The 23,902-nt window shown below is 42.7% G+C and overlaps 1 protein-coding gene across 1 annotated transcript in view; it reads left to right on the top strand.

Moving 5' to 3' along the window:
- Positions 1–5,646, top strand: part of LOC118839204 (2-acylglycerol O-acyltransferase 2-like) — a 33,910-nt gene extending 28,264 nt beyond the window's left edge. The window contains exons 5-6 of the mRNA XM_036746659.1: positions 458–657; positions 5,492–5,646. Of these exons, the coding sequence (XP_036602554.1) occupies positions 458–657; positions 5,492–5,646 (355 nt within the window). The remainder of the gene's footprint in view (positions 1–457; positions 658–5,491) is intronic.
- The last annotated feature ends 18,256 nt before the right edge of the window (positions 5,647–23,902 follow it).

The following is a 23,902-nucleotide window of genomic DNA, read 5'->3' as shown; positions in this document are numbered from 1 at the left end:
TCTAAGACCAATATGTTTTATATTCTGGTATTGAGATGCCAAAATAAATTGCATTTTAATGAGGAGAATGCCAATACAGTTATCCCTTCCTTTTTAATTTTTGTTATCCCCAGTGCCTAGCACAGGGCCTTAAAAAGTGCTTGTTGTTATTGACTGATTTCTATTCAGAACCAAATGGTCTTTGAAGCATCTTCTAACTCTGAGATTCTGTGATGATGTGGGTTCCTGAGGGGAACTTGGTGGATTAAGTAAGGGCTGAGTCCTGCCCTAAAATGGAAAATTGAAGTCAAGGATTGTGGCCTCAGCTTTCCTCACAGGTCCCTTCAATGGCTGTTGACCGGAGCTCCTGGAGAAGGCGCCTTGGTGTCAAACCCAGAACCCTTGTTCTCCCTGCACCTGAGCACCCCAGGCATGAGCATTTTCTCACGTCTTCCCCATCTCCTCTCTGTCTCTCTAGGGCAGCTCTGGTGCCAATATTCTCCTTTGGGGAGAATGAACTCTTTGACCAAGTTGACAATCCGCAGGGGTCCTGGCTTCGCTGGACCCAGGACAAACTGCAAAAGATCATGGGCATCTCCCTCCCACTCTTCCATGGCCGAGGGATCTTCCAGTACAACTTTGGCCTGCTCCCTTACCGGCAGAAAATCAATACTGTGGGTAAGTTACAGGAATGCCAAGGGATGTGGAACTGGCATGGGATGGGCCCCAAGTGTCCCACTCTTCAAGCTCCATTCTTGCCTATGTCCCAGCGTAGCCCCAAAGTACAGCCATGTTCCCCTGCTGGTCGCTAAGATCAGTGGTGGGATTCAGCCAGTTCTCACCAGTTTGGCAAAACTGGTACCTAATTTTAGGTTGAGTTCATTGACCCGGTTGTTAGAGGGGGTGGGGCCAGTGCCCACCACGTCAGTGGTGGCGGTGCCTCAGCTCAGTTCCATGGAGAACCAGTTGTTAATTTATTTGAATCCCATGACTGGCTAAGATCCATCAAAGCCAAAGGATGCAGGTGTTCTGTCCTAAGATCATAGGACTTAAATCCGACAGGAAACTTAATCCAGCCTTTTCATTTTGCTGATGAGAAAACTGATGCCCAGAGAGCAAAAGTAACTCTTCCTAAATTCACCTCGGCAGTAAACAGCAAAAGCAAAATGTACTTTTCATCTGTTTGGGTTGAAGTCAGGTGCCCCTAAGCACGGACTCACTGAACACCTAAGTTAGAAGGAGCCTCAAGAGTCATCCAGCTCAAAGCACACATCCTCAACAAATGGACATCCAGCTTCCACTTGAACACCTCCAGTTATGGACAGCTCACTACTCCCCAAGGCAGCCCATTTTACTTTGGGATAGCTCCATTGTTAATCCCCTCTTCCTTATATGAAGCAGAAACAGGTATCTGCAAGTTAGACTTACAGTGTCATCGATTGCAGCTTAGAGACCTTAGAAATGAGCTCGTCCAATCCCGTCACTTTACAGATGAGGAGGCTGGGGCCTAGAAAGGCAAAGTGGCTTTTCCTAGATCATGTAGGAAGTAAGTGCAGAACTAGGATTCAAACCTGGTCCACTGACTCCAGGCTTTCCATTGTGCCATGTGTTTTCTCCTATGTACTTCCCTCAGCATCCCTAGTTCTGCCCCAGAACAGGACATATCTTCTCCTGCCACCAGAAAGCATTTTGTAAACCTTAAAGAGCTAGATAATGTCAGTTATTGTTATAGGATCATCATATAATATATTCAAATATGAGCTTTTATTATTGTTATTATCAATGTGCCAGGCATAAACACTTTACTAATATTAATTAACTCATTTGATCCTCTCAGGGAGCTAGGAATTATGATTATCCCCAATTTGTAGATGGGGAAACTGAGGCAGATGGTATAGAACTGACTTGTCCAGGATCACACATCCACTAAGTGTCTGAGGCTGAATTTGAACTCAGGCTTAGAGGCTTAGCATCTAGACCAAGGGAGATGATAATCTCTCTGGACTTTGCTCTGATCAGACACATCTGGAATATTTTATCCAGTTCTGGGGCCACATTGTAAGGAGGATCAGAAAAATGAAATGCAGCCAGAAGGGGAATAAGAAAGATAGTGAGAGAATGGAAGATGAGATCATATGAAAATTGGCTGAAGGAATTGAGGATGTGTAGCCCGGAGAAGAGAAGATCGGAGGGGAAACATGATTTCTGGCTTCAAGGATCAAGAGCTAAAAATCAGGGGCAGCTAGGTGGATAGAGTGCTGGCCCTGGAGTCTGGAGGACCTGAATTCAAAGCCAACCTCAGACACTGGACACTCACTACTTGTGTGATCCTGGGCAAGTCACTTAACCCCCATTGCCTTGGGGGAATAAAAGGATAAGACCTCTTCTTTTTGGCCCACTAGGGCCAAATTTAGACTTAATATCAAGAAAACTTCCTACCCAACTCCTCACAAAAGGAACTGAAAGCAAGAGTAGGGAGGCAGAGTTGGAAGGTACCTTTGGAGTCCAGAAAGTCAGGAACAGGAAGGGAGGGGAATGAAGGAAGGCCTCGGCCCCTTCACAAAATGGAGCTCGTAGGAGGCACCCACCAGTGGGAGCAGGGGGGCAAGCCTTGAAGAGGAATATTCCAGGGTGAACAGCTACAAGGATGGTAGCACGTCCCAAGGTTATGATTTGGCCCCAGATTTGAAAGAAATTCCAGGATGAGATAGCAGGAGGTATGACTTAGAAGTCCACAAAATCAGAAATAGAGCTGGAAGGGACCTTTGAGATCAACTACTCAACCCTCTTTTCATAGATCAGTTAAATGAGGTTCAGGCAGTAAGTATGAAATCAGAAAGCCAGGATTGCCATGCAAGTCCTTGAACCCCAAATTCAGTGCTATTATAGCACTCTGATGCTCATCAAGCTTTGTCATCATTATGTGCAAATTAAGAGTAAAGTGGCCCTGAGAGATGGCATAAAGCACTCTCCAGTGAGGAAAGGACATGCACTTTATGGGCTTTATGGCAGTTGTTTTGGCTGTTCAGAGGTTCTGTTTGTTTCACACTTGATTCTTAGCTGTTGTCTGATGAGGGAGGGTTGCTAGATAACTGATTTCTGGAGGGGAGACATTACTGTATTAAATTACAGAGTAGCTTATTATGATGACAATGATTACTTTTATCATTATAATTTAATACCCCAAAAACATTTGTATGGGTCCTCTCTGCACACATAAAGATTATGGCTCTTCTATACTTTGGTAGACTATTTATTTAATGAGTTGTTGTGATTGAAAATCTTGATCCCCTAGTGATAAGGCTCTCCCCATTTCCCTAGGCTGGTCCTTAGAAGTAGACCTACATTCAAAGTCTTTCTAGCATAGTAGAATCTACCAGACTATCATCATCATTTTTGTTGTCACCATCATTAATACTTTTGGCTCCAGCATTTACTAGATAGACCTTGGGAATCAGTCAACATTACTGAGCCTCAATTTACTTATCTGTAAAGTGGACATAATAATCTTTGCCCTGCCAACCTCATGCAGAGAGGGGGCATGAAATTAAGTGGCACATGCAGATAAAGTGGATAGAATCCTTGACCTAGAGTGAGGAAGACTTGAGTTCAATGTGGCTTCAGACACTTAATAGCTATGTGACCCTGGGCAAGTGACAACCTCTGTCTGTCTTGATTATCTTCACATGCAAAGTGGATATACCAATAGCATCTACCTTCCAAGGTTGTTGTAAGGACAAAAAGATACAACATTCATAAAGTGCTTTGCCAACTTTAGATAGGGTAGGGGGATGAACGGTCATGGAAACAGAGACAAAGGCAGAGACAGCATTTCTTAATCACTTACTAGGCACTATGCTAAGCATTGGGGATACAAATACAAGCAAATGAGACAGCCCTTACCCTCAAGGAGCTTACATTCTAAAGGAGGAAGTAATTTATCTAGGAGAACTAGAAAAGGGAGGGAAGGAAGGACTCATACAGGGGAAGAGGACATGGGAAGTTGCAATGTGGCCTGTGCCCTGGCAAGATGAGGCACAGAAGCTTACCTGTGAGCCAGGGAAGAGCGGCAGGTAGGGTTTTGGACTTAGAATCATGAAGCCTTAGGTTCCAATCCTTCCTCAGATACTGGTGACTCTAGGCAAGTTACTTAATCTCTCTGGGCTTCAGTTTCCTTGTCTGTAAAATAAGGGCCTTGGACTGAATGACCTCTAAGGTCCCTTCTATCATTAAAATGTATGATGCTATGATATGTGGCCTTTATTTCAGCAGGAAGATTGCTTCACTGACTCTGAAGCTACTGGGTTAAATGGTAACAGTGGTGAATTCTCTGCTGGACCTTCCCTCTGTTGTTGTTGAGTCATTTTAGTGGTGTCCAACTCTCTGTGACCCCTTTTGGGGTTTTCTCAGCAAAAATACTGAAGTGGTTTGCCATTTCCTTCTTCAGCTCATTTTACAAATGACATGGTTAAGTGACTTGCCCAGGGTCACACAGTTAGTATGTGTCTGAGGCAGGATTTGAACTCAAGAAGATGAGTCATTCTGACTCCAAGCCCAGTGCTCTGTGCATTATGGCGCCACCTAGCTGCCCCTTCTCTCTATTACGAATGGCCATTCAATCCTTAGGCATCCACTAACCCTTACCTTAAGAGCCTGAGCATCCATGGTGCTTAGAAATGTTTCAAAGACTTAGCATGTCGCTGGATGAATCCCATTTGGCACGCAGAGAAACTGAGATCTTGTGTCTTATTAGCCTCAACCTTAGGGTGTGTAACAGCAAGCACCCTAGCACATCCAGGATGGCCTGCTAGCACAGGTTCTTTGGTCCGCTTTTAAAGGAAAAAATAGATTTTGAAGGGGTTAACAATTTTACTTTAATTAAACATATATATCATTCACTTAGTTCAGGGGAGAGAGTTCAGCACCCTGAACGTAGAGCAAATACAAGCAGAGAAATTAGCACAAGACCAACAGACAAGGCTTCCAACTGTTTGAGAAATTGATACATACATAGTCACCAGAGAGGAAAGCACCAACATCTGGATTTTCAAAGCTGGGGGGCTCCTTAACAGCTACCCAGAGTCTCGTCTGGCCAAATCACATGAACATTCTTCCCATGAATGAGCCCCCAAAGCAAAATGGTAACCTCAGAATACATATACAGCCAGAATGCATCACAACTCTCTGTGCTTTAGTGCCTAATTACCAAAAGATGTGAAAGCCTTCGTACAAGCAAGATTCCCCTTAAGCAAGCTCCCCACTAGGCAAGTTCTTCCCCTAATGGGCTCCACATGACTCAGGATGTATCACAGCTGTGAACTGAACACATGTGGTCACATTAGCCTATTAATGTTCAGGGAAGATCTTCCTATTTCTTTAACATTACAACGTGTCACATACGATTGTTGGTGTGAGTTTCAGTTTAGGGCAAAGAATTTGCCCATTCACTGGATCTCTGTTTGTGGGGGAAGTACATAAGTCCTCTCACCCTCTCCTGCTTTGTGTCTCCTAGTGGGGAAACCTATCAAGGTGGAGAAAAATACCAACCCATCCCAAGAGGAAGTGGACCGTCTGCACCAGCATTACATGACAGAACTGTGCAACCTCTTTGAAGCCCACAAGACCAAATACAATGTACCCCTGGACCAGCAGTTGGAATTCCGATGAGTCCACCACCTCCCATGCTCTCCCTCTGCTCTGTTCTTGAGTGACATCACAAGACAATGGAGCCCTGACTAGCAACTATGGTGCCTATAGCAAGCAAAAGGAACAATTCATATCCATCTTATTTGTACTTAAAGGATCATAGATTTAGAGGATATAGAATCCAATCCTTTATTTTACAGGTGAGGAAATGGAGGCCCAGAGACATGAAGTGACTCTCTTAAGGTCACACAACTAGTGTCAGAAAGAGGATTTGAACTTAGGTGTTCTTGACTCCAAAGGCAACACTGTATGCACTGACATACTTAGCTGCTCCACAATTAATGGTATGAAAAAATATCAAAAGTAATTAAGAAAGCTTGAATTGAGGGGGTTATGGAAAGGTAGGCACATTAATGCACTGTTAGGGAAGTTACAGAGTAGTAAAACTATTTTGGAAAGCAATTTGAAATCATGCAAATAAAGGACTAAAATGTTTATGCCCTTGGTCCTAGAAATTCTGCTGCTAGTCGTATATCCTGAGGAGGGCAATGATAAAAAGAAAGGCACCAGATACACCAAAGTACTGATAGCAGCACTTTTTGGTAGCAAAGAACTAAAAACAAAGTAGCTGCCGATCTACTGGGGAATGGCTAAACAAACTGTGGTCCATGAATGTGATGGAATATTTCTGTGCTGTAAGAAATTATATGTGTGATGAATACAGAGAAGTGTCAACAGATCTACATGAACTGATGCAGAGTGAAGTAAGCAGATCTAAGAAAACAATACTTACAGTAACTGCAACAAGGCAAATGGAAAGAACCACAAACCAATCGAAACTGAAAGTTGCAGAATTACAAAGAATGAGCTTAACCCCAAAGAGCTATGAGAACACCCCTCCCCCAACTCCTTTGTAGGAGAGGGCAATGATGGAGCATGGGTGTGGAATATTGTGTCTATTGTCAGTTTTTCAAAGTATTGGTTTTTCTATTTTTTTCTTCCTCATTTTCTTTTTTCTTTTTAAAGAAATCATTTGTTATATGGGATGGCTCTCTGGGAGGCAGGAAGGGAGAGAAGGATTCAGGGTAAAATTCAGACAACATGAAGACAAAAAAATCAATAAAAATTTTGTTGTAAAAATCTTTGGTTGAATGGGAATGGGAATAAAGGATTTAATTACTAATTATAGGATTGAGTCAGATGCCTGGGCCATACTCACAGTTTCATCACTACAGAAGGGGAATTGTTTCACTAACTCCAAAGCTCTTGCATTGAATGATGAAAGTTGAGTTCTGCACTATAGGGCCTTCTCCCCACTACCATTGGCTACTCTGCCCATAGACAGCTAGGGGCTGAAATAAAGTTGTTTGTTGTTGTTGAATCGTGTCCAACTCTTTGTGACCCCATGGACCATAGCACACAAAGCCCTTCAATCCTCCACTATCTCTCAAAGTCTGTCCAAACTCATGTTCATTTCTTCCATGACACTATCTATCCATCTCATCCTGTGCCATCCCCTTTTCCTTTTGCCTTCAATCTTTCCCAACATCAGGGTCTCTTCCAGTGAGTCCTGTTTTCTCATTATGTGGTCAAAGTATTTAAGTTTCAGCTTCAGCATTTGACCTTCCAGTGAATAGCCTGAAATAATTTCTTTAAGTATTAACTGTTTTGATCTCCTTGCTGTCCAACAGGCTCCCAAAAGTTTTCTCTACCACCACAGTTCAAAAGCATTGATTCTGCAGCACTCAGCTTTCTTTATAATCCAACTCTCACAGCCATACGTTGTTGCTGGAAAAAACCATAGCTTTGACCATATGGACCTTTGTTGGCAAAGTGACGTCTCTGCTTTTCAGTATGCTGTCCAGATTTGTCCATAGATTTCCTTTCAAGGAACAAGCATCTTTTAATTTCATGGCTACCATCACTACCTGCAGTGATCTTTGAGCCCAGGAATATAAAATCTGACACTGCTTCCATTTCTTCTCCCTCTATCTGCCAGGAAGTGATGGAACCAGTTGCCAAGATCTTAGTATTTTTCATGTTAAGCTTCAAGCCAGCTTTGACACTCTCCTCTTTTACCCTCATCAAGAAGCTTCTTAATTCCTTTTCACTTTCTGCCATCTGACTGTATCATCTGCATATCTGAGATGTTGCTGTTTCCCCCAGCAACCTTAATTCTGGCTATTGACTCATCCAGCCTGGCATTTCACATGATGTACTCTGCATATTTGTTCCTTCAAAATTTTGCTACTCTGAGGCAAAGTCCCAGTTGCCTGGCCTATCACTCAGCAAAGTAGATTATGGGTTCCCAAGATGTTTTTACTTTTGTCCCTTTGGAAGGCAATATGGGGTATTGGACTTGGAATCAGAAGACCTGTGTTCGAATCCTATCTCAGACACTTAATATTGTGTGACTCTGGGCAAGTCTCTTGACCTTTCTTGGCTTCAATTTCCTCATTGTGAAATGAAGGGGATAGACTCAGTAGCCTCTAAGATTCCTTCTTGCTCTAGCTCTATGTTCCTGCATTGCCCCAGGTACTTTCCCCTTAAACTTGTGATCCAGAAATCTTCTCCCTGTCGGAGGTGGGGCAAAAGAGAAACTTGATTACCCAGACCTGGACTAGGGGAGCAAGAAGGGAAGCTGCAGAAAATGTCCAGTGTTGGATGTCAAGTTTGGGATGAGACCTCCAAAGCTTATCCCCTGCCTAGTCACCTTCCTTACTCTATCTTCAGACTGCAGGACATGAACATCTCCAGTCCCATTGCTACACAAGAGTTCAAGAAACTGTCCTCCCCCTGAAAAGACCTTGATGATGGATAAAATACAAAATTTCATTAATTTACTACCTGTATGGCCATGGACCCTTTCCTTCTCGGACCTCAGTTTCTTATCTATAAAATGAAAGGGTTGGACTAGATAGGATTCTTAACTTGGGGTCCACAGATCCCTCACAAGGGACCCATAGATATATTTCAGAGCATCCATGAAGTTGGACAAGAAAAAATTATATCTATTTCAATATAATTGGTCTTCTTTGTAATCCTATGTATTTTATGTATTTAAAAGCATTATTTTGAGGAGACCATCAGCTTTACCCGAATGCCAAAGGAGTCCAAGAAATAAAAAAGGGTTAAAAACCTCTTTTCTAGATTATCTCTTTGGCCCCATCCTACTCTAAAACCTATGATCCTACAAGTTCATGTAAGGTCCTTCTGCCTTCTCTCTGTCTAGCACTATAGGCATGACATTAAGACACTCAAGTCTTTTCTTCCCTTATCCCAGCCATCTCCAAATCCACCTGTTTCAGGGAACCTGCTGGAGCTCAAACTTCATCTAAGAGGCAGAGAGGAGTCACTGACAATTTGGGGGCAAGGATTATTCAGCACAAGCAAATAGTTATATCTTACCAAGGTCATTTTGGAAGTGGGTGCTGAGTAAATCCAAGGAGGAGACCTGTTAGGAGATTGTTTTGATGGCCAAGGTATCAGTTGATAAGGAAAATGAGGGTCTGGACTGAGGTGGTAACTGTGGGAATTAAGAGAAAGGAATGGATGGAGATAGTTTCAAAGAGGATCTGTGGACTGGTTAGTGATGTATTGTTATTTTTGCTCAGTCATTTCAGTCATGTGTGACTCTTTGTGACCTCAGTTGGGGTTTTCTTGGCAAAGATACTGAAGTGGTTTGCCATGTCCTTCTCCAGATCATTTTTACAGATGAGGAAACTGAGGCAAACAGGTTAAGTGACTTGCTCACACAGCTAGTTAAGTCTCTGAGGCCAGTTTTGAACTCAGATCTTTCTGATTCCAGGCCTGGCATTCTATCCCCTGTATGACCAAGCTGCCCCAGTTAGATATGTAGGATGAGAGAAAGATGCCTAGATTTTGAGCCTAGGTGACTAGAGGTACCATCAAGAAAAATGGGGACGTTAAGGGGAGGAACACATTTTTTGGTGGGGAAGCTGGCAAGTTCCATGTTGGAAGTGTTGAGTTTGAGATGCCAGTGGAGCACCCAGGTGGAGTTACTTGGCAGGGAATTATAAATATAGAACTCTAACTCAAGCAAGAAAGAGGTCGGGGCTGGAGATACGGATTTAGGAGTCAACAGCATAAAGTCGATTATTGGGACTATGGAAGCGAATGAGACTGACAAAGAAAAGGGGGTAGAAAGAGAAGAGGGTTGGGCCTAAGGACACGTCCTCCACCCCCAGCCGAATTTTACTTCCAAGGCTACCCTCCACAATCATCTGATCCCCACAGCACCCAATGATTTGTATGTGAGGGCAAGGGCTGGGTCATTTTTCATCTTTGACTCCCCAGTGATCTGCACCTTGTGGATGCTTAAACATCTGCTCTGCTTCATTCACGGGTGAGCTGGAGCTAGCTTGAACCAGTGCTGGAGAGCCAATTGATAAATTTTCAGTATGAGCATTTACACTTTGGAAATCAGAGACAAAATATTTATAAAGCAGATTAAACTATAACTGTGTTGTGCATACATTTTTTTCCCTCTGGCCAGTTGACTGCTGAATATTAACCAGCACACCCTTGGTTCACTGAACTGAATTGAACGATTTATCAGATACTTGGAACTATCAGATGCTTTGCTGGAAGGAGGGAAGAGGAATAAGCATTTATTAAGACCAACTATATGCCAGGTTCTGTGCTAAGTGCTAGACATATTACTTCAGTTGATCCTCACAACCTTGTGAGGTAATCGCTATTATGACCTCCATTTTACAGATGAGGAAACTGAGGCAAACAGAAGGTAAGTGATTTGCCCAGAGTCACCCAGCTAATAAGTGTCTGAAGCTAGATTTAAACTGGTCTTCCATTGTGCCACTGGCTGTCGCTTTGCTGGCTTGTTTCAATGTAACCCTTGTGTCAAAGGCTCCTTCATGACCCAAAAGGCCTAATAGTCTTTAGTGACTTCTCACTTCTGATTACTTGGCCTCCATTCACATTTTCTGAGAAAGACCCTCCCTGATGGGTACGCGCTACCTCACCCCCATGAGATCATAAGGGGATGTGGATCAAAACATGAAGTTTACTTACAAGTTAGCGGAAACAGGTAAAATTTGCATTGGGCCCATAGAAATCAGTGATACCTCCCACAAACCCACCATAAGGAACCAAGTAACCACTAGGTTTATCAGACCTGGACATTTTACCTCCATTGTACTACTTGAACTCTCCTGGGCTGATAAATTAATTTATTAATACTGGCACATCATGCGCTAAATAAAAAGCTTCCACCTGTAGTTATGGTTGGGTTGCCCCAGCCTCAGGCTGAGGGTGTCTAATAAGATTTAATGTCATCTGAGACCCTGGCTGTGGTTGGGGAGGGGCAGGATGACTACACAAGCAGAAACTGATCAACATTGCCATGTGCATCCTTGGTCCATTCAACAGCAGATTCATCTTGCCTTGGCTGACCCCAGTATCTGAGAGAGAGAGCCTATCACCATGTTTGGTTATAACTGACCCAGCAGACACCTAGCAGGCACAACCAGGCATTAGTATCCTGTCCCGCTGCAGGCCTACTTTTACTGTGCTCGGATGCTCTCCACAGTTCAGCCCCCCTCCAGCAGAGGGCTAGATGAGATGAAAACACGCATAGTTAGAACTTAATATGACATGAAGTAACTCAGGATATGGAGATTGGAATGCATCAATGAATGGAAAAATCATTTATTAAACTTTTATTCTGGACTAGGCACTGTGCTAAGTGATGGGGACGCGAAGATTAGAAAAAAAGAGATAGTGCCTGTCTTCAAGTAGCTTACACTCTAACTGGGAAGACAACACAGAGAGCGATGACATAACTATCTGTGTATCTCCTCACTAGTCTGTTCTAGACAGTTCAACTGTCCTCCAGCAAAAGGCATTCATTCTCCCTCCCCAGCTCTGCCCCCTTTCACAGGAGACCTGCTATCTGACCTAGCCTTTACGGGACTAATTAGAAACCTGAAAATGACAATCACGTGCCCTGTAAGTCTTTATCTTTACAGTTTATCCAGCCATCCAGAGACTTCATCTTCTACCTACCTCCACTGACCTGCTCCTTCCTACTCAGATCAGCACCCTCCATGCTAGACCTGAAAACTGGTCCTCCATACCTGGGTCTTCCTGAATCCAGTTCATCCTTGGAGCTCTTAACCTAGAGCCCAAGTTAGCTGACTGGTGACTGAGTTTGTGCAAACTAGCCTACTTCTCCTGCTAAAAACCTATGGTCTGGCCATAAGCACCAGACCATGTTTCAGCCTCACATCCCATACAGCCCATCCCACCACCTGCCTGCTCTTCTGTCCTACCCATACCCCTTCCCATCACTCCAGAACAAAACTCTCTTCCCTGGTCATCCCTCCCTTCTATGCAATGTCTTTCCCATTAAATGTAAGGTCCTTGAAGACAGAGACAGGTTTTGTTTGTTTGTTTGTTTGTTTGTTTGTTTGTTTGGAGGAGGGGAAGGCAAGGCAATTGGGGTTAAGTGACTTGTCCAAGGTCACACAGCTAGTAAGTGTGTCAAGTGTCTGAGGTCATATTTGAACTCAGGTCCTCCTGACTCTACTCACTGCGCCATCTAGCTGCCCCAAGAAATAGGTTTAAAAAAAAAACTTTTATATCTCAACACTTAGCACAGGGCCTGGAACAGAGTAAGTGCTTAATAAAGGGACCTCTCCTTGCTGAGATTCTGTCTCCCCTAGCTCTGATGTTTTGTGTTCTAAGGGCCCTTCCATCTATAACATCCTATATCATAAGGTCACTTCCAGACATTCTCTCTTCTAAGGTTTCTTCTAGCTCTGACATTCTATACTAGAAAATCTCCTTCAGATCTGACATTTTATTTGCTTCTGCTCTAAGATACTCTGATCCTAAACTTGGTTATTGGAGAACTACTGATTTTGCAAAGGCTCCTCAAAGGTTACTGTAATTACTCTTTCAACTGCACAATCTCTAACATTGGTTCCATGGGGAAACTATCTTCCCAGTCCCAACTCAAAAATACAGAAACACATCTCCCCCGGCACTGGTACAACCAGGGCAGCCAGGCTGGGGAAAATACATACCCCTGGGCACCAATGGTTTATCTAACATACTGGCTGGCCAGGGACCTCTTGGTTGAAGCCCTAGGAGCTAGCAACCTTTGCCACTCCCTGGCCTTTACCTACCTTTGTGGTTTACCTTGGATGCATTGCTCTAGACAGGGCTTCTTAAACTTCTTCCACTCATGACCCTTTCAGCCCTTCTTAAACTGTGGGTTGCTGTCTAGGGTCATCTGCCAAGTCAAATCAATAAGCATTTATTTTTGGTTTTGTTTCTTCTCTCTCACGATTCATTCCATTGGTCATAAATCTTCTTTGCAACTTGACTGTTGTATAAATAAGTTTAATGCGAAGGTTTATGTAGAATCTATATTGGACTGCATGACTTCTTGGGAGGGGAGAGGAGGGAAGAAAATTTGAAACTCAAGAACATGTAAAACTAAGTGTTGTAAACTAAAAATTAAAAATCTAATAAAAAAAGAAACCCCACCCCCCCCAAAAAACAGCTACTAAGTGGGAGGCACTATGCTTGCAGGAGATGTAAAGAAAGTCATAATAGAGTCTTTGCCTCCAAAGAGCTCACAATCTTATGAGGGAGACAACTACATATGAACAAAATATCTACAGGAGAGCTTAGAGTTAATTAAAGAGGGGAGGCAGAGGCATTAGGGGGACTGGGGAGGCTTCTTGCAGAATGAAGGATATGAGCTGAAGTTTGAGAAAGCTAGGAGAAGGAGAGGAAGAAGAAAAGAATTCCAGTTCTGGAGCTGGCCAGTGAAAATGCACTGAATCAGAAGAAGGAATGTCTTGTTCAAGGAACAGTTAAGGCCAGTGTCACTCAGTCACAGATTATGTGGAGGAGAGTAAGGTCTAAGGCAACTGGAAAGGTAGGAAGGAGCCAAGGGCTTTCTGAAAGGCTGCATAATGCATAATGAAAGGCTTAAAAATAACACAGAGGATTTTGTATTTGATCATGGTGGCAATAGTAAAACACTAGGGTTTATTGAATAAGGGGTTACATAGTCAACTTTTCACTTTAGGGAGATCACTTTGATAGCTGAGTGGAGGATGGATTGGAGAAAGAAGAGGCCTGAGGCAAGGAGACCAGTCGGGAGGCTGTTTCAATAGTCTAGGTATGGGGCCCTGCCCTAGGGTGGTAACAGAGTCAGAGGAGGGAAGGGGATAAATATGAGAGATGCAGCAAAGGTAGAAGTGAGGATCTGTCAACAGAATACATATGAGGGAGTGGTAGAGAAAGTGAGGATTTGAGAATGACACCTAGGTTTTAATCCTGTTTAATGTGAAGTTTAGGGGTGCCCTTGACATTAATAGGCAAGTTAGGAAGAGGGGAGGGCTTTAGAGGAAAGGTAATGAGTTCATTTTGGAACATGTTGAGCTTAAAATATCTATGATACACCCAGTTTGAGACATCCAATGGAAAACTAGAGATGTGAGACTGGAGGTCAGGAGAGACTAGGGGTAGATGAACAGATCTGAAAGCTATTTGGAGTAAATAATTGAATCCATGGGAGCTGAAGAGATCACCAAGTGAAGCAGTGGAGGGGGAAAAGAGAAGAGGGCCCAGGACAGAGCCCTGGGGGACACTCACGGTTAGTGGGTATGACCTGAATAAAATATAGCAAAGGAGATTGAGAAGGAGCAGTCAGAGAAGTAGGAGGAGAATCAGGAGAGAGCAGAGTCATGAAAACATAGAGTGACAGAAGTGTTAAGGAGAAGGTAATCAACAGTATCAAAGGCTGTCAAGAAGGATTTGTATTACTGTGACTAATATGGTAATGTTTTACATAATTGCACATATATAACCTATATGAAATTGCGTATCCTTTTAGGAAGGTGGGAGGGGAGGAAGAGAGAAAGAAAAAATTTGAACTTCAAGTCTTATAAAAATGAATGCTAAACATTGTCTTTACATATAGTGGGGGAAAACACTATTTTTTAAAATAAACTAAAAAAGAGAAAAAAATCCTTTTTGAGCTCTTAAAAAAAGACAGATTAGTATTAAGAAGAAATCATTAGATTTAGTAGCTAAGAGACTATTGGTAACTTTAAAGTAAGAATGTGTAAAGTAAGGATGTGATGGAGCATTTCAGTGCAAGCATTTGCAGCTTAGAAATCAACAAAGCAGAATTCGTTTTATGGTTGTGTTGATTGTCTAGATTTAAGAAAGTGATAGAGGAAATGTTAATGGTGCAGTTAAACTTAAAAACGTGTCATGCTTACTTTTCTTCTTCAGAGACCCAGATGTTAAACATTGTTAAAAAAGCATTCTCTTGCTTTGGCAAGAGCAGTTTCAGTTGAGGTCAGGAGCCAGACTGTAGGGTTAAGAGAGTGAGATGAAAGGAACTGGAGGTGTAGATTTTAGATAGCCTTATCAAGAAGTTTTTCCAGGAAAGAGATGAGAAATAAAAGATGATTGCTGGCATGCAGGGAGAGAGGCAGATGGGTCAAATGAAGGGTTTTTTTTTGGTTTTGTTTGTTTTTTAGTTTGTAGGCTATATGGGTGTGTTTGTAGGCAGTAGGGAAATAGCCAGTAGATGGGAAGAGATGATTAATAAGAGAGCAGGGATGATAAAGAAAGCAATCTATTGCAGAAAACAGGATGGAATGAGATAATTTGTGCATATATAGAAAGAAATTTGCATGGCAAAGAAAGGGAACATCTTTTCATGTGAGATTGTGAAGGAGGACATAATGTCAGTTGTCAACTGAGTGATGTAAAGTAAGGAGAGAAGAAGGAGCTCTGGGAAAATGACCTCAATTTTTTCAGTGAAATATAAGGCAAGGTTCTCAGCTCAGAAGGTGGGGGAGGGGAAGCCATGGTGGGTTTGTAGAGGGATGAAAAGATTTGTAAAAGCTGTTGTGGTGAGTGACATAGTGAATCAATTACAAAGGTGTAAAAGGATTGCCTTGCCACATGGAGGTCCCAGGTGAGATTACATAACATAGATATGTAGTCTGTATGGTAGTTACCATTCCTTTTTTCTCAGTGGGGGAAAGTAAGCACCATAGTGCTTTAAAACCATCCCCACTTCAGATTACTGAGCAATAGGGAGAACCTATTTTAGCTCTTTTAATTTTAACTCTAATCTAGATTAGTGGGGGATGGGGAGGAGCAAAGGACTTTATTTCCGGTGTTCTCTCTCTCTCTCTCTCCCCCTCTTCCTTTCTCCCTCTCTGTCCCCCACCCCAGGTGATTCTTTCCTTCGCCATGTCTCTGTCTAAACTGCTATTACCACCAAAATCTTTCTGGTCACCTCTGCCCTACTGCATAGGTGCCTCAGAAGGGGGCAATGCCATCTGCCTTTTACTGTCTCACAAGGCCCTGAACCAAAGGAAAGAAGGCATAAATGGAATGCAGCTCCATCTTGGGCATAGGCTTGGATGCCCTCACTGCCCTTTTAAATGTATAGGGCTTTCATAAGCCAGGAGTTCCCCACTCACATGACTTTCTAAAAATGACTGATTTTCCTTTAGAATTTTAGACTGCAATGGCCTACCTGTCCTTTCTCTCAACTCTTTGAAATCCACCCTCCCAGAATAAAGGATGAACATCATATTAACCTGCTTTATTCTCCTTTCACTCCTAAGATTCCTAGAATTTCTATTTCAGCAAGGACCGTATTTATAAGGGTGTTGCAACAATCTGCTAGCAGTTGCTGTAAGGGTGTAAGACCTGCCAACAACCAGCACACAGAAAGCTGCCAACACAGGTTCTTTTGATCTGCTTTACTAAGGAAAGTAACATTAAGGGGTTAACAATCTCAGTTTAATCCAACATACAAATATCATTCACTTAGTTCAGGGGGAAAAGCCAGCGCCCTGAACTTCAGAGCAAATACAAACAAATTACAAACAAACATTTATAAACAGACCAAATACAATTCATAGTTACCAAGAAACCATCACCATCTGAGTTCAGCCAGGAGGCCCTTAGAGTGGCTGCCCAGAGTCCCCAGCCTCCAGGAGTGAGAGCCTTGAGCAAATGGCTCCGTTCTCTCTTTTTATACACTCTTTAGCCCGTCATCAAACGTCATGAGCGACCAGAACTCAGGCTCCTACTATTGCATCTGGTCTTAGCAACTCCCCTTAGAACCCTGAGGGCTTCGTGCCCACATAGGCTTAGCACCTAGTAGATAGAGGTTTGGGCCTGGGGCTTTGCACCTAGTAAGGCTCAGTCAAAGACACCCAACTTAATTGATATTACAAAGGGATGGTCAAAAAATCACAGAGAAAATTCACTCTTTACTAGAAGCAAACTTTAAGTTCTCCCACTTCAACTAGGAGTGGTCCTAGTTTCTCAAACTTTATTACTTTAGCATTTTACAACTCATTTTTGCTTCAGGGGTTGATAGGCAATACAGATTGGAAGTTTGCCGTGGTTAACATTTTTCTGGGGTTTCATACTGGGCAGCTAGGTGGCATAATGGATAGAGCACTGGGCTTGGAATCAAGAAGACTCATTTTCCTGACTGCAAATCTGGCCTCAGATATTTACTAGCTGTGTGACCCTGGACAAGTCACTTAACCCTGTTTGCCTCAGTTCCTCATCTGTAAAATGAGCTGGAGAAGGAAAGGACAAATCCCTGCATTATCTGTGCTGAGAAAACTCCAAATGGGATTGCAAAGAGTTGAACGTGATTGACCAATCATGTATTCACTGCGTGTGTGTGTGTGTGTGTGTGTGTGTGTGTGTGTGTGTGAGTGAAACTCCAGCATGTGATTATTCTTAATTTGCAAATTAAAGATAAACAGGATGTCATTATAGGTGCTCATTGTTAACTGTTATTGCAACGTGAGAAACATAATAATAATATCCTGGTCCTGGGTGGGTGAACAATAGAAATTTTGGTGTTGCAATAGTAAATCTATTCATTAATAGATTAATACTAAGACATCTGAGTTACTATAATGGAATGCAAGTGTGAAAGATCTTACTATCTTCAATCTGAATTTTTGGTCAACTCCATATCCCAAGCAACTAAGTAAATGAGTTTTCAGGCTTGCCATCTGATAGTTATATATTCATGTACAAGATTAGGTTCTTGAAGTATCTCATTCTTTCAGGATGAGATGAAGACAAAATATATCCTCAAAAGAGAAGTTTTGGGTGAATTATAAGTTCCTAATTTGATGTTCTATTTATAGATCTGTTGTTAATAGGATTAGATTCACAAGTTCTGGGATATCGATGTATTTTATCTTGTTTTTACATCACAAACGTTTTAATCTTTTTTGAATTTTCATTATTTTTCCCAATTACATGTAAAAACAATTTTTAACATTCTCAAACTGATTCTGCATAAGTGGATGACTTTACACAATCTCCTCTTTGGTGGTAATCATATTCATGTTGCAGTAGCACAATCAGACCTATATCGCCCATCTACCATCATCTTAATCACTGCTGCTTATAATTTGGGAATCCCTTGGGAATCAGTTCGTTGCACCAAGGGAGACATTGTAAACACAAGTAACATACAGTCCCCAAGAGGACACACAAGAGAAATCCACAAATATTCTTCAGCCATGAGGGATTTGGGAACCCAGAGGTTAGCCATTCTCATGGGAACCAGGGTTCCTTCCCATCTTCCGGGAACCCATTCCAAGCTTTCTAAATCAATATGGGTATGAATGTAACTGAAATTATCAGGAACCTTGGTGCAGCAGTGCTCCTGACCTCTAAGAAGGGCATACCCCTCCCTTCTCCGCCAGGAGGAAGTCCAGAGCCTGCCTATTTTTAAGGCCACAGGACTGTGTCTAGACTTCAGTATGAAGGTCCTGCACTGTGCCTATGGTTTCATTAACAAATACATGGAAAAAATTTGTTCATGTTATTCAAGAGCACCAAATTGCATCTGGTCCCATACATGGGCAATAGAATGGAAAATGTTCAGTTTCATGGAAGCATTCGGTTTCACTCACTAAAGGGGCAAATGTAGCAGAAACTTGGGATGATTGAACCCTAAAAACTTAGAATTCCAAATTCTCTCCCTCTCCTCCCCCCTTCCCTGAGACAGTAAGCAATTTGATATAGGTTATATATGTTGCAAGTATGCAAAACATATTTACATATTAGTCATGTTGTAAAACATTTATGAATTATTCCTACTTTGGGAGAGGTCTCTTGTAACAAAGTAAAACAGTTACATAAAACTTATAATACAGTGACCTCATCTGCAAGTCCATGCAACAGTTTATATCTGTTTTATTTTTTTACCTTCCATGCCCCATCCTATTTTAAAAAAAAAGTGGTCATATGATTAGTAACTGTTTGAACTAGGACCAAATTTAATAGACTAGCTGTGGCATAGTGGATAGACGAGTTCAAAATCCTGCCTTAGACACTTTGACATGTGACACTGTCTCAGCCTTACCCTCTCCCTCTCTAAACCGGGGATAACATCACCTACATCACAGAGTGGTTGTGAAAATCAATGAGAAAATATATAAAATGCTTTGCAGACCTTAAAGCACTATGTAAATTTCTAGCAATGATTACTTATTCAGCGTCATTCTATGTGTCAGGCACTATGCTGGCTGTTGGGGATCCAAAGAGAAAAACTAAGTCATCGAAGACTTCAAAGACTACATGCTCCTAGTGGGGTGGGGGTGGAGGGGAGGAGGAAATACAAGATAAGTATATACAGGATATATAGACTAAGGAAATTTGAAAGTAGTGGGAGGGGGGCACCAAAAAGAGGCTAGCTTAGTAAAGCTTCCTGCAAAAGGTAGCACCAGATTTATGTTTTGGAGCCAAATCTTCTAAATTCAAGTCCAATGCTCCAACTATAAAAAATCTTACCTAAACCCCTATTACATACAAAACCTTATGCCTGGCATTGGGGACACAGAGCTGAAATGAGATTCAGACCAGGTCTTTGGGGAAATTACAATCTAGAATTAAACTGCTACGGATGACTCAAAAAAAAAATAGGAAGTGAGGTAATCTGACTGGGGGAAGGGGGCCAGGGTGAACTTGAGGGTTGTGGCGAAAATAGGAAAGGTTTGCAACAGATGAAGTGGATTCTGCTGGCCTGGCAGAATAGGGAGAGCTGGAGGAACTAAAATGAAGAACAGAGTGTGGATGCAGGAGAGCTAAAAGGTTGAGAGGTGGTGACTAGAGGGAGGAATTTTAGAGTTCAAGATTCTGGAGATCCAGGTTATAAAAATTATTGCCAAGATTAATTCCTCCGCGTCTCTCACCTCTATCCATTTCCACTCTTTGAGATACTTACTGCATCCCTACCACTTCCCCGGAATCTTCAGTATTTCCTTCCGGAATGATTTCTTCAATTCAGATTCAATAAACATTTCTAGGTGCATATGACGTACCAGACCCCGTGAGGGACACTGGTGACACAAAGCTATCCCTGCCTACAAGGAGCTTAAGTTCTATTGAGGACTGCAACATTTACATAGATGAACAATCTTAAAATAATCTGAGTCAGAACTCCTCAAATAGCCAAGCTGGGGATACCAGAAAGCTTCTCCTTACAAGCGTGGGCGTAGAAGCCTTTTGGGAAGCTAAGGATTGTAAAATGCAGAAAGGAGGATTTCGGGGATGCGTTTCAGGAATGTGAGTCTGGCAGTGCAAATACGCTCAAGGTAAGAGCAGAAATTCGGATATTAGGAAGCAGCTGGGCGGCAAATTAAAGTATACAAAGCAGGCAAGATCAAACCCTCAATTTGGCTTTTAAAGCCTTTGGTGATCTGCCCCCACCCCTAATTTTTACATCTTCCCTGGGGCACGAATTCTCAACTCCACCCATTTTTTACTTCAAATTTACAGTCTTCCTTACTCGACCCTAATGGATGAGAATCCTAGCCCTCATCTTCCTCAGCCCCGCCCCCAAGGTTAGCCACGTGACTCAGTCCCAGGTGGGCTGTTCCGCCACGCTTCCTCCACCTACCCTCACCCAAAAACCAGGAGTGGCAAAGCCGGTTCACACCGTCCATGTCCCTCCTGGCTGCCTCAGTCCCACCCCTTCCTGGAGAGTTTCGGTCCTGCCAGCTTCCATACGGGAGCAGACGCCCCTTCCTCCCCCCACCCCGTTAGCTCCCTCTCTCCGCACCGTGCAAGCTCCGGAACCCCCACTCTGCCTCCCTCCCTCTTCGTTCTTCTCCAAGGTGGCGCCCCAATTTCCCCTCTTCTATGATGCCCCCGCCCTTGGGTTTCTGTCTTCCCCACCCGTGGGAACGACTCTCTGCAAACCAACCTCTTAGTGGCCGCCACCTGGGACCTTTTTCACTGGCTCCTCTCCACTTATTTGTTAGGAAAGAGGGCTTAGCTTTTTTTTTTTTTTTTGGGCGGGGGATGAGATAAAGTTAAGGCGGAAGTTGGGGGGGGGGGGTGAGGTAGTGACAGTGATAACCAAAAAGAAAAGCCTTCTCATTGAAATATTTAAAAACACCCGAAAGAGTAGAAGGAAGTTCAGAAGGGGATACAGACAAGCAGGACCGTGTTGGAACAACCTTGTGAAATGGGATATATGCTTTTTAAAAAGACAAACTGCTAATGATAGAAATTTATGGCGTCATATACAATCCTCTTTTTTCCTTTTTTTGTATAGGAAACATTTGTATTGATGTTCGTCAGTTTCATAATTAAAGGAAATTAGAAAAACTTCAAGCTTCTGGCATGTAATTACTAAATCACTCTAGGCAAGTCATTTAACCTCTGTCCCTCAGCGCCCATTTGTAAAATGAAGTTGGACTCAGTGGCTTCTAAGGTCCAAATCTATGACCCCACTATCCTATGAACCAATATTTTTCATCTACCTGCAGGACATCTCCACTTGGATAGTCTGTTGGCAGCTGAAATCCAACATGTCCAGAAATGAATCTGGCATCTTCTCCCCTAAACCTCCTCCATATCTCTATATCTGTTGGTGGCTCAGTATCCTCCCAGTCTTTGCTTGCTCCCCACTACCTCTAGGATAAATTACAAGCTGCTTATCCTGGTATTCCAGGCCCAACAGTATGGAACCAACTCCTTTTTTTTGCAGCTCTGTCTCACACTCCTCCTCCTCAAATGCCTTATGGTGCACCTAAACCAGGCTGCTTCCTCCGTTATGGCATTGGCATCTAGTCAATACCCATGACATGCCAGTGATTCATCAAATAGTTATTGAGCAAAATGAAATGCCATGAGGGCACAATACCTGTACAAAAATGTACTTCAGTGACTTTACAATGTCTTGTCACACACAGGGAGTAGCCTCTTGGGGCATCGGAAAGCTTGAATAAATGATCCCCCCTACAACATATCTTACAAATGACTATCCAGCCTCCACTTGAAGACCTAGCAGTGGTGAGAAACCTGTAGCCCTGAGGCCACATGTGTCCCTCTAGGTACCAAACTTGGATCTAGTCAAAGGGCCGCACTTGAGGACCTAGAGGGCCACATGTGGCCGAAGGTTACACACACACACACACACACACACACACGGAGGATTTACTGCTTAACAAAGCAGACCATTCCAGTTTTGGAAGGAACCAAGGGTTGGGAAGTTTTTCCTCACTAAAGAGCTTAAAATCTGCCTCTTCAATTTCTACCCATTGGTCCTAAGTCTGCCCTCTGAGAGTGAGCAGTATTATGTCCAATGACTCTTCCATATGACAGCCCTTGGAAGACTTGGAAATAGTGAAAATGGTTCCTTTCATTCTCTTAAACTTCTACATATGAAAACACTACGTACCCTTCAAAGCCCAGCTTAGGTACCAACTCCTTCCAGAAGCCTTCCTTGATTATCTCCAGGCAGAAAGGAACAGAACTGTTCTTATTAAACATTCTACCCATTGGTATAGGTGGAGTTTTTTGAGTCTCCTTAATGAAATGTTAATGCTTTGACAAGGTTGACACTCTGCTGATTTACAGGGATGAAGCCCTCTAATTTTGAGGCTCTCTTTGACAAGGTATGATAGGACTAATTACAATGTTTCTATTACCCTGACTTCTTTTACTCCACCCAATGGGAATGCCCATGATCTTCCTTCTTCCTTAATCCTTAGGGATTAATTTTCCCTAAAAGGAGACAAAGATGTCTCTGGGACCAGATTGGGTGGCTTCCATTATGCAACTTCTTTGTCATCAAAAGGCATGAAAAGTCCCAGTCGTGAACAGGTCATGTCCCTTAAATTGGGTGGATTTCAGATGAATATGGTAGTTATCATGTCTTTCTCCATATGCTGCCCTGATAATCAGATACATTTCCATATGAAGATTAAGGAACAGCTAATCGAGATAGTCACAAGCACTTGTGAAGAGATCTCTCAGTTCTTTTTATTTTTTTCTTTAATTCTTCTGGAAATTCTTGTTGGGGATGTGTCTAATCTGCAATTTTTTTTTAGTCATTGCCTTCTGATTTTGTGTCTTGAGCTTCCCTGTCACCACAGTAGACTTTTATGGTCAGGTTCTTTTTTTTTTCTTTTTCCCCCTAGCCTACTTATTGACTCTATGTTGGATTTTATGTTGTGTTGAGCTCTGCTCACCTCTGGGGGGAATGTCTGGCCTGAGCTTATGTCTTTTAAATCCTTATGCTGTTTTCACAGCTTAATTTGGGGCCTTGTAAGTTTTTGGTGCTTCCAAAGTGGTAGAATCCAGGGAAAAGTCTGGGTAATGGGCAATAGAGCTCCCACGTGGTACCTGTTACTTCACCAAGTTCTAGCACAAGGGTCCCTTGGGATCTCTTTCTGTCCAAGTGGTCAGTTCACTTACTTTGTGGATACTGGGCTGCTCCCTGACACTGCCAACACAACTTGCTACCTCTTTTGCCTCTTATGGCACTGCTACTGCTTCTGCTGCTGCATTGTACTCCTGGCCAGCTCCCATACCAACGTCCACAGACCTCTCTGTCTTCCTAAAATGCCCTGATCTGGGAAAAAAAAAGGGACTCACTGTGACTTTTTCTTGGCTTTCCTGATTCAAATTCAGTTTGGCATTTTTTTAGGTTATAGTGTTTAGGTTGGAGTATTTTGGGAGATCTGGGCAAAAATGCTGACTCTCATGCCACCATCTTGACTCTATCCAAAGGGATCTCTCTGGATGGGAGTGAAGACTGAGAAGTCCTAAGCTAGGTATCAACACTGAGGCCTCTGACCCAGAGATTCCAATTCTTGCTGAGATCCTAGTCATGAGACCAGAGAAGAAGAAAAGACTTGGGGTAGAGATTTGGGAACTTTGACTGGTGATAAGAAAACTCTAAGCTTATCTT

This window comes from Trichosurus vulpecula, chromosome 2 (assembly GCF_011100635.1).
Source record: "Trichosurus vulpecula isolate mTriVul1 chromosome 2, mTriVul1.pri, whole genome shotgun sequence".
Classification (NCBI taxonomy): domain Eukaryota; kingdom Metazoa; phylum Chordata; class Mammalia; order Diprotodontia; family Phalangeridae; genus Trichosurus; species Trichosurus vulpecula.
Note: the sequence above shows the minus strand (reverse complement) of the source record. Positions and strands in the feature narration are given on the sequence as shown.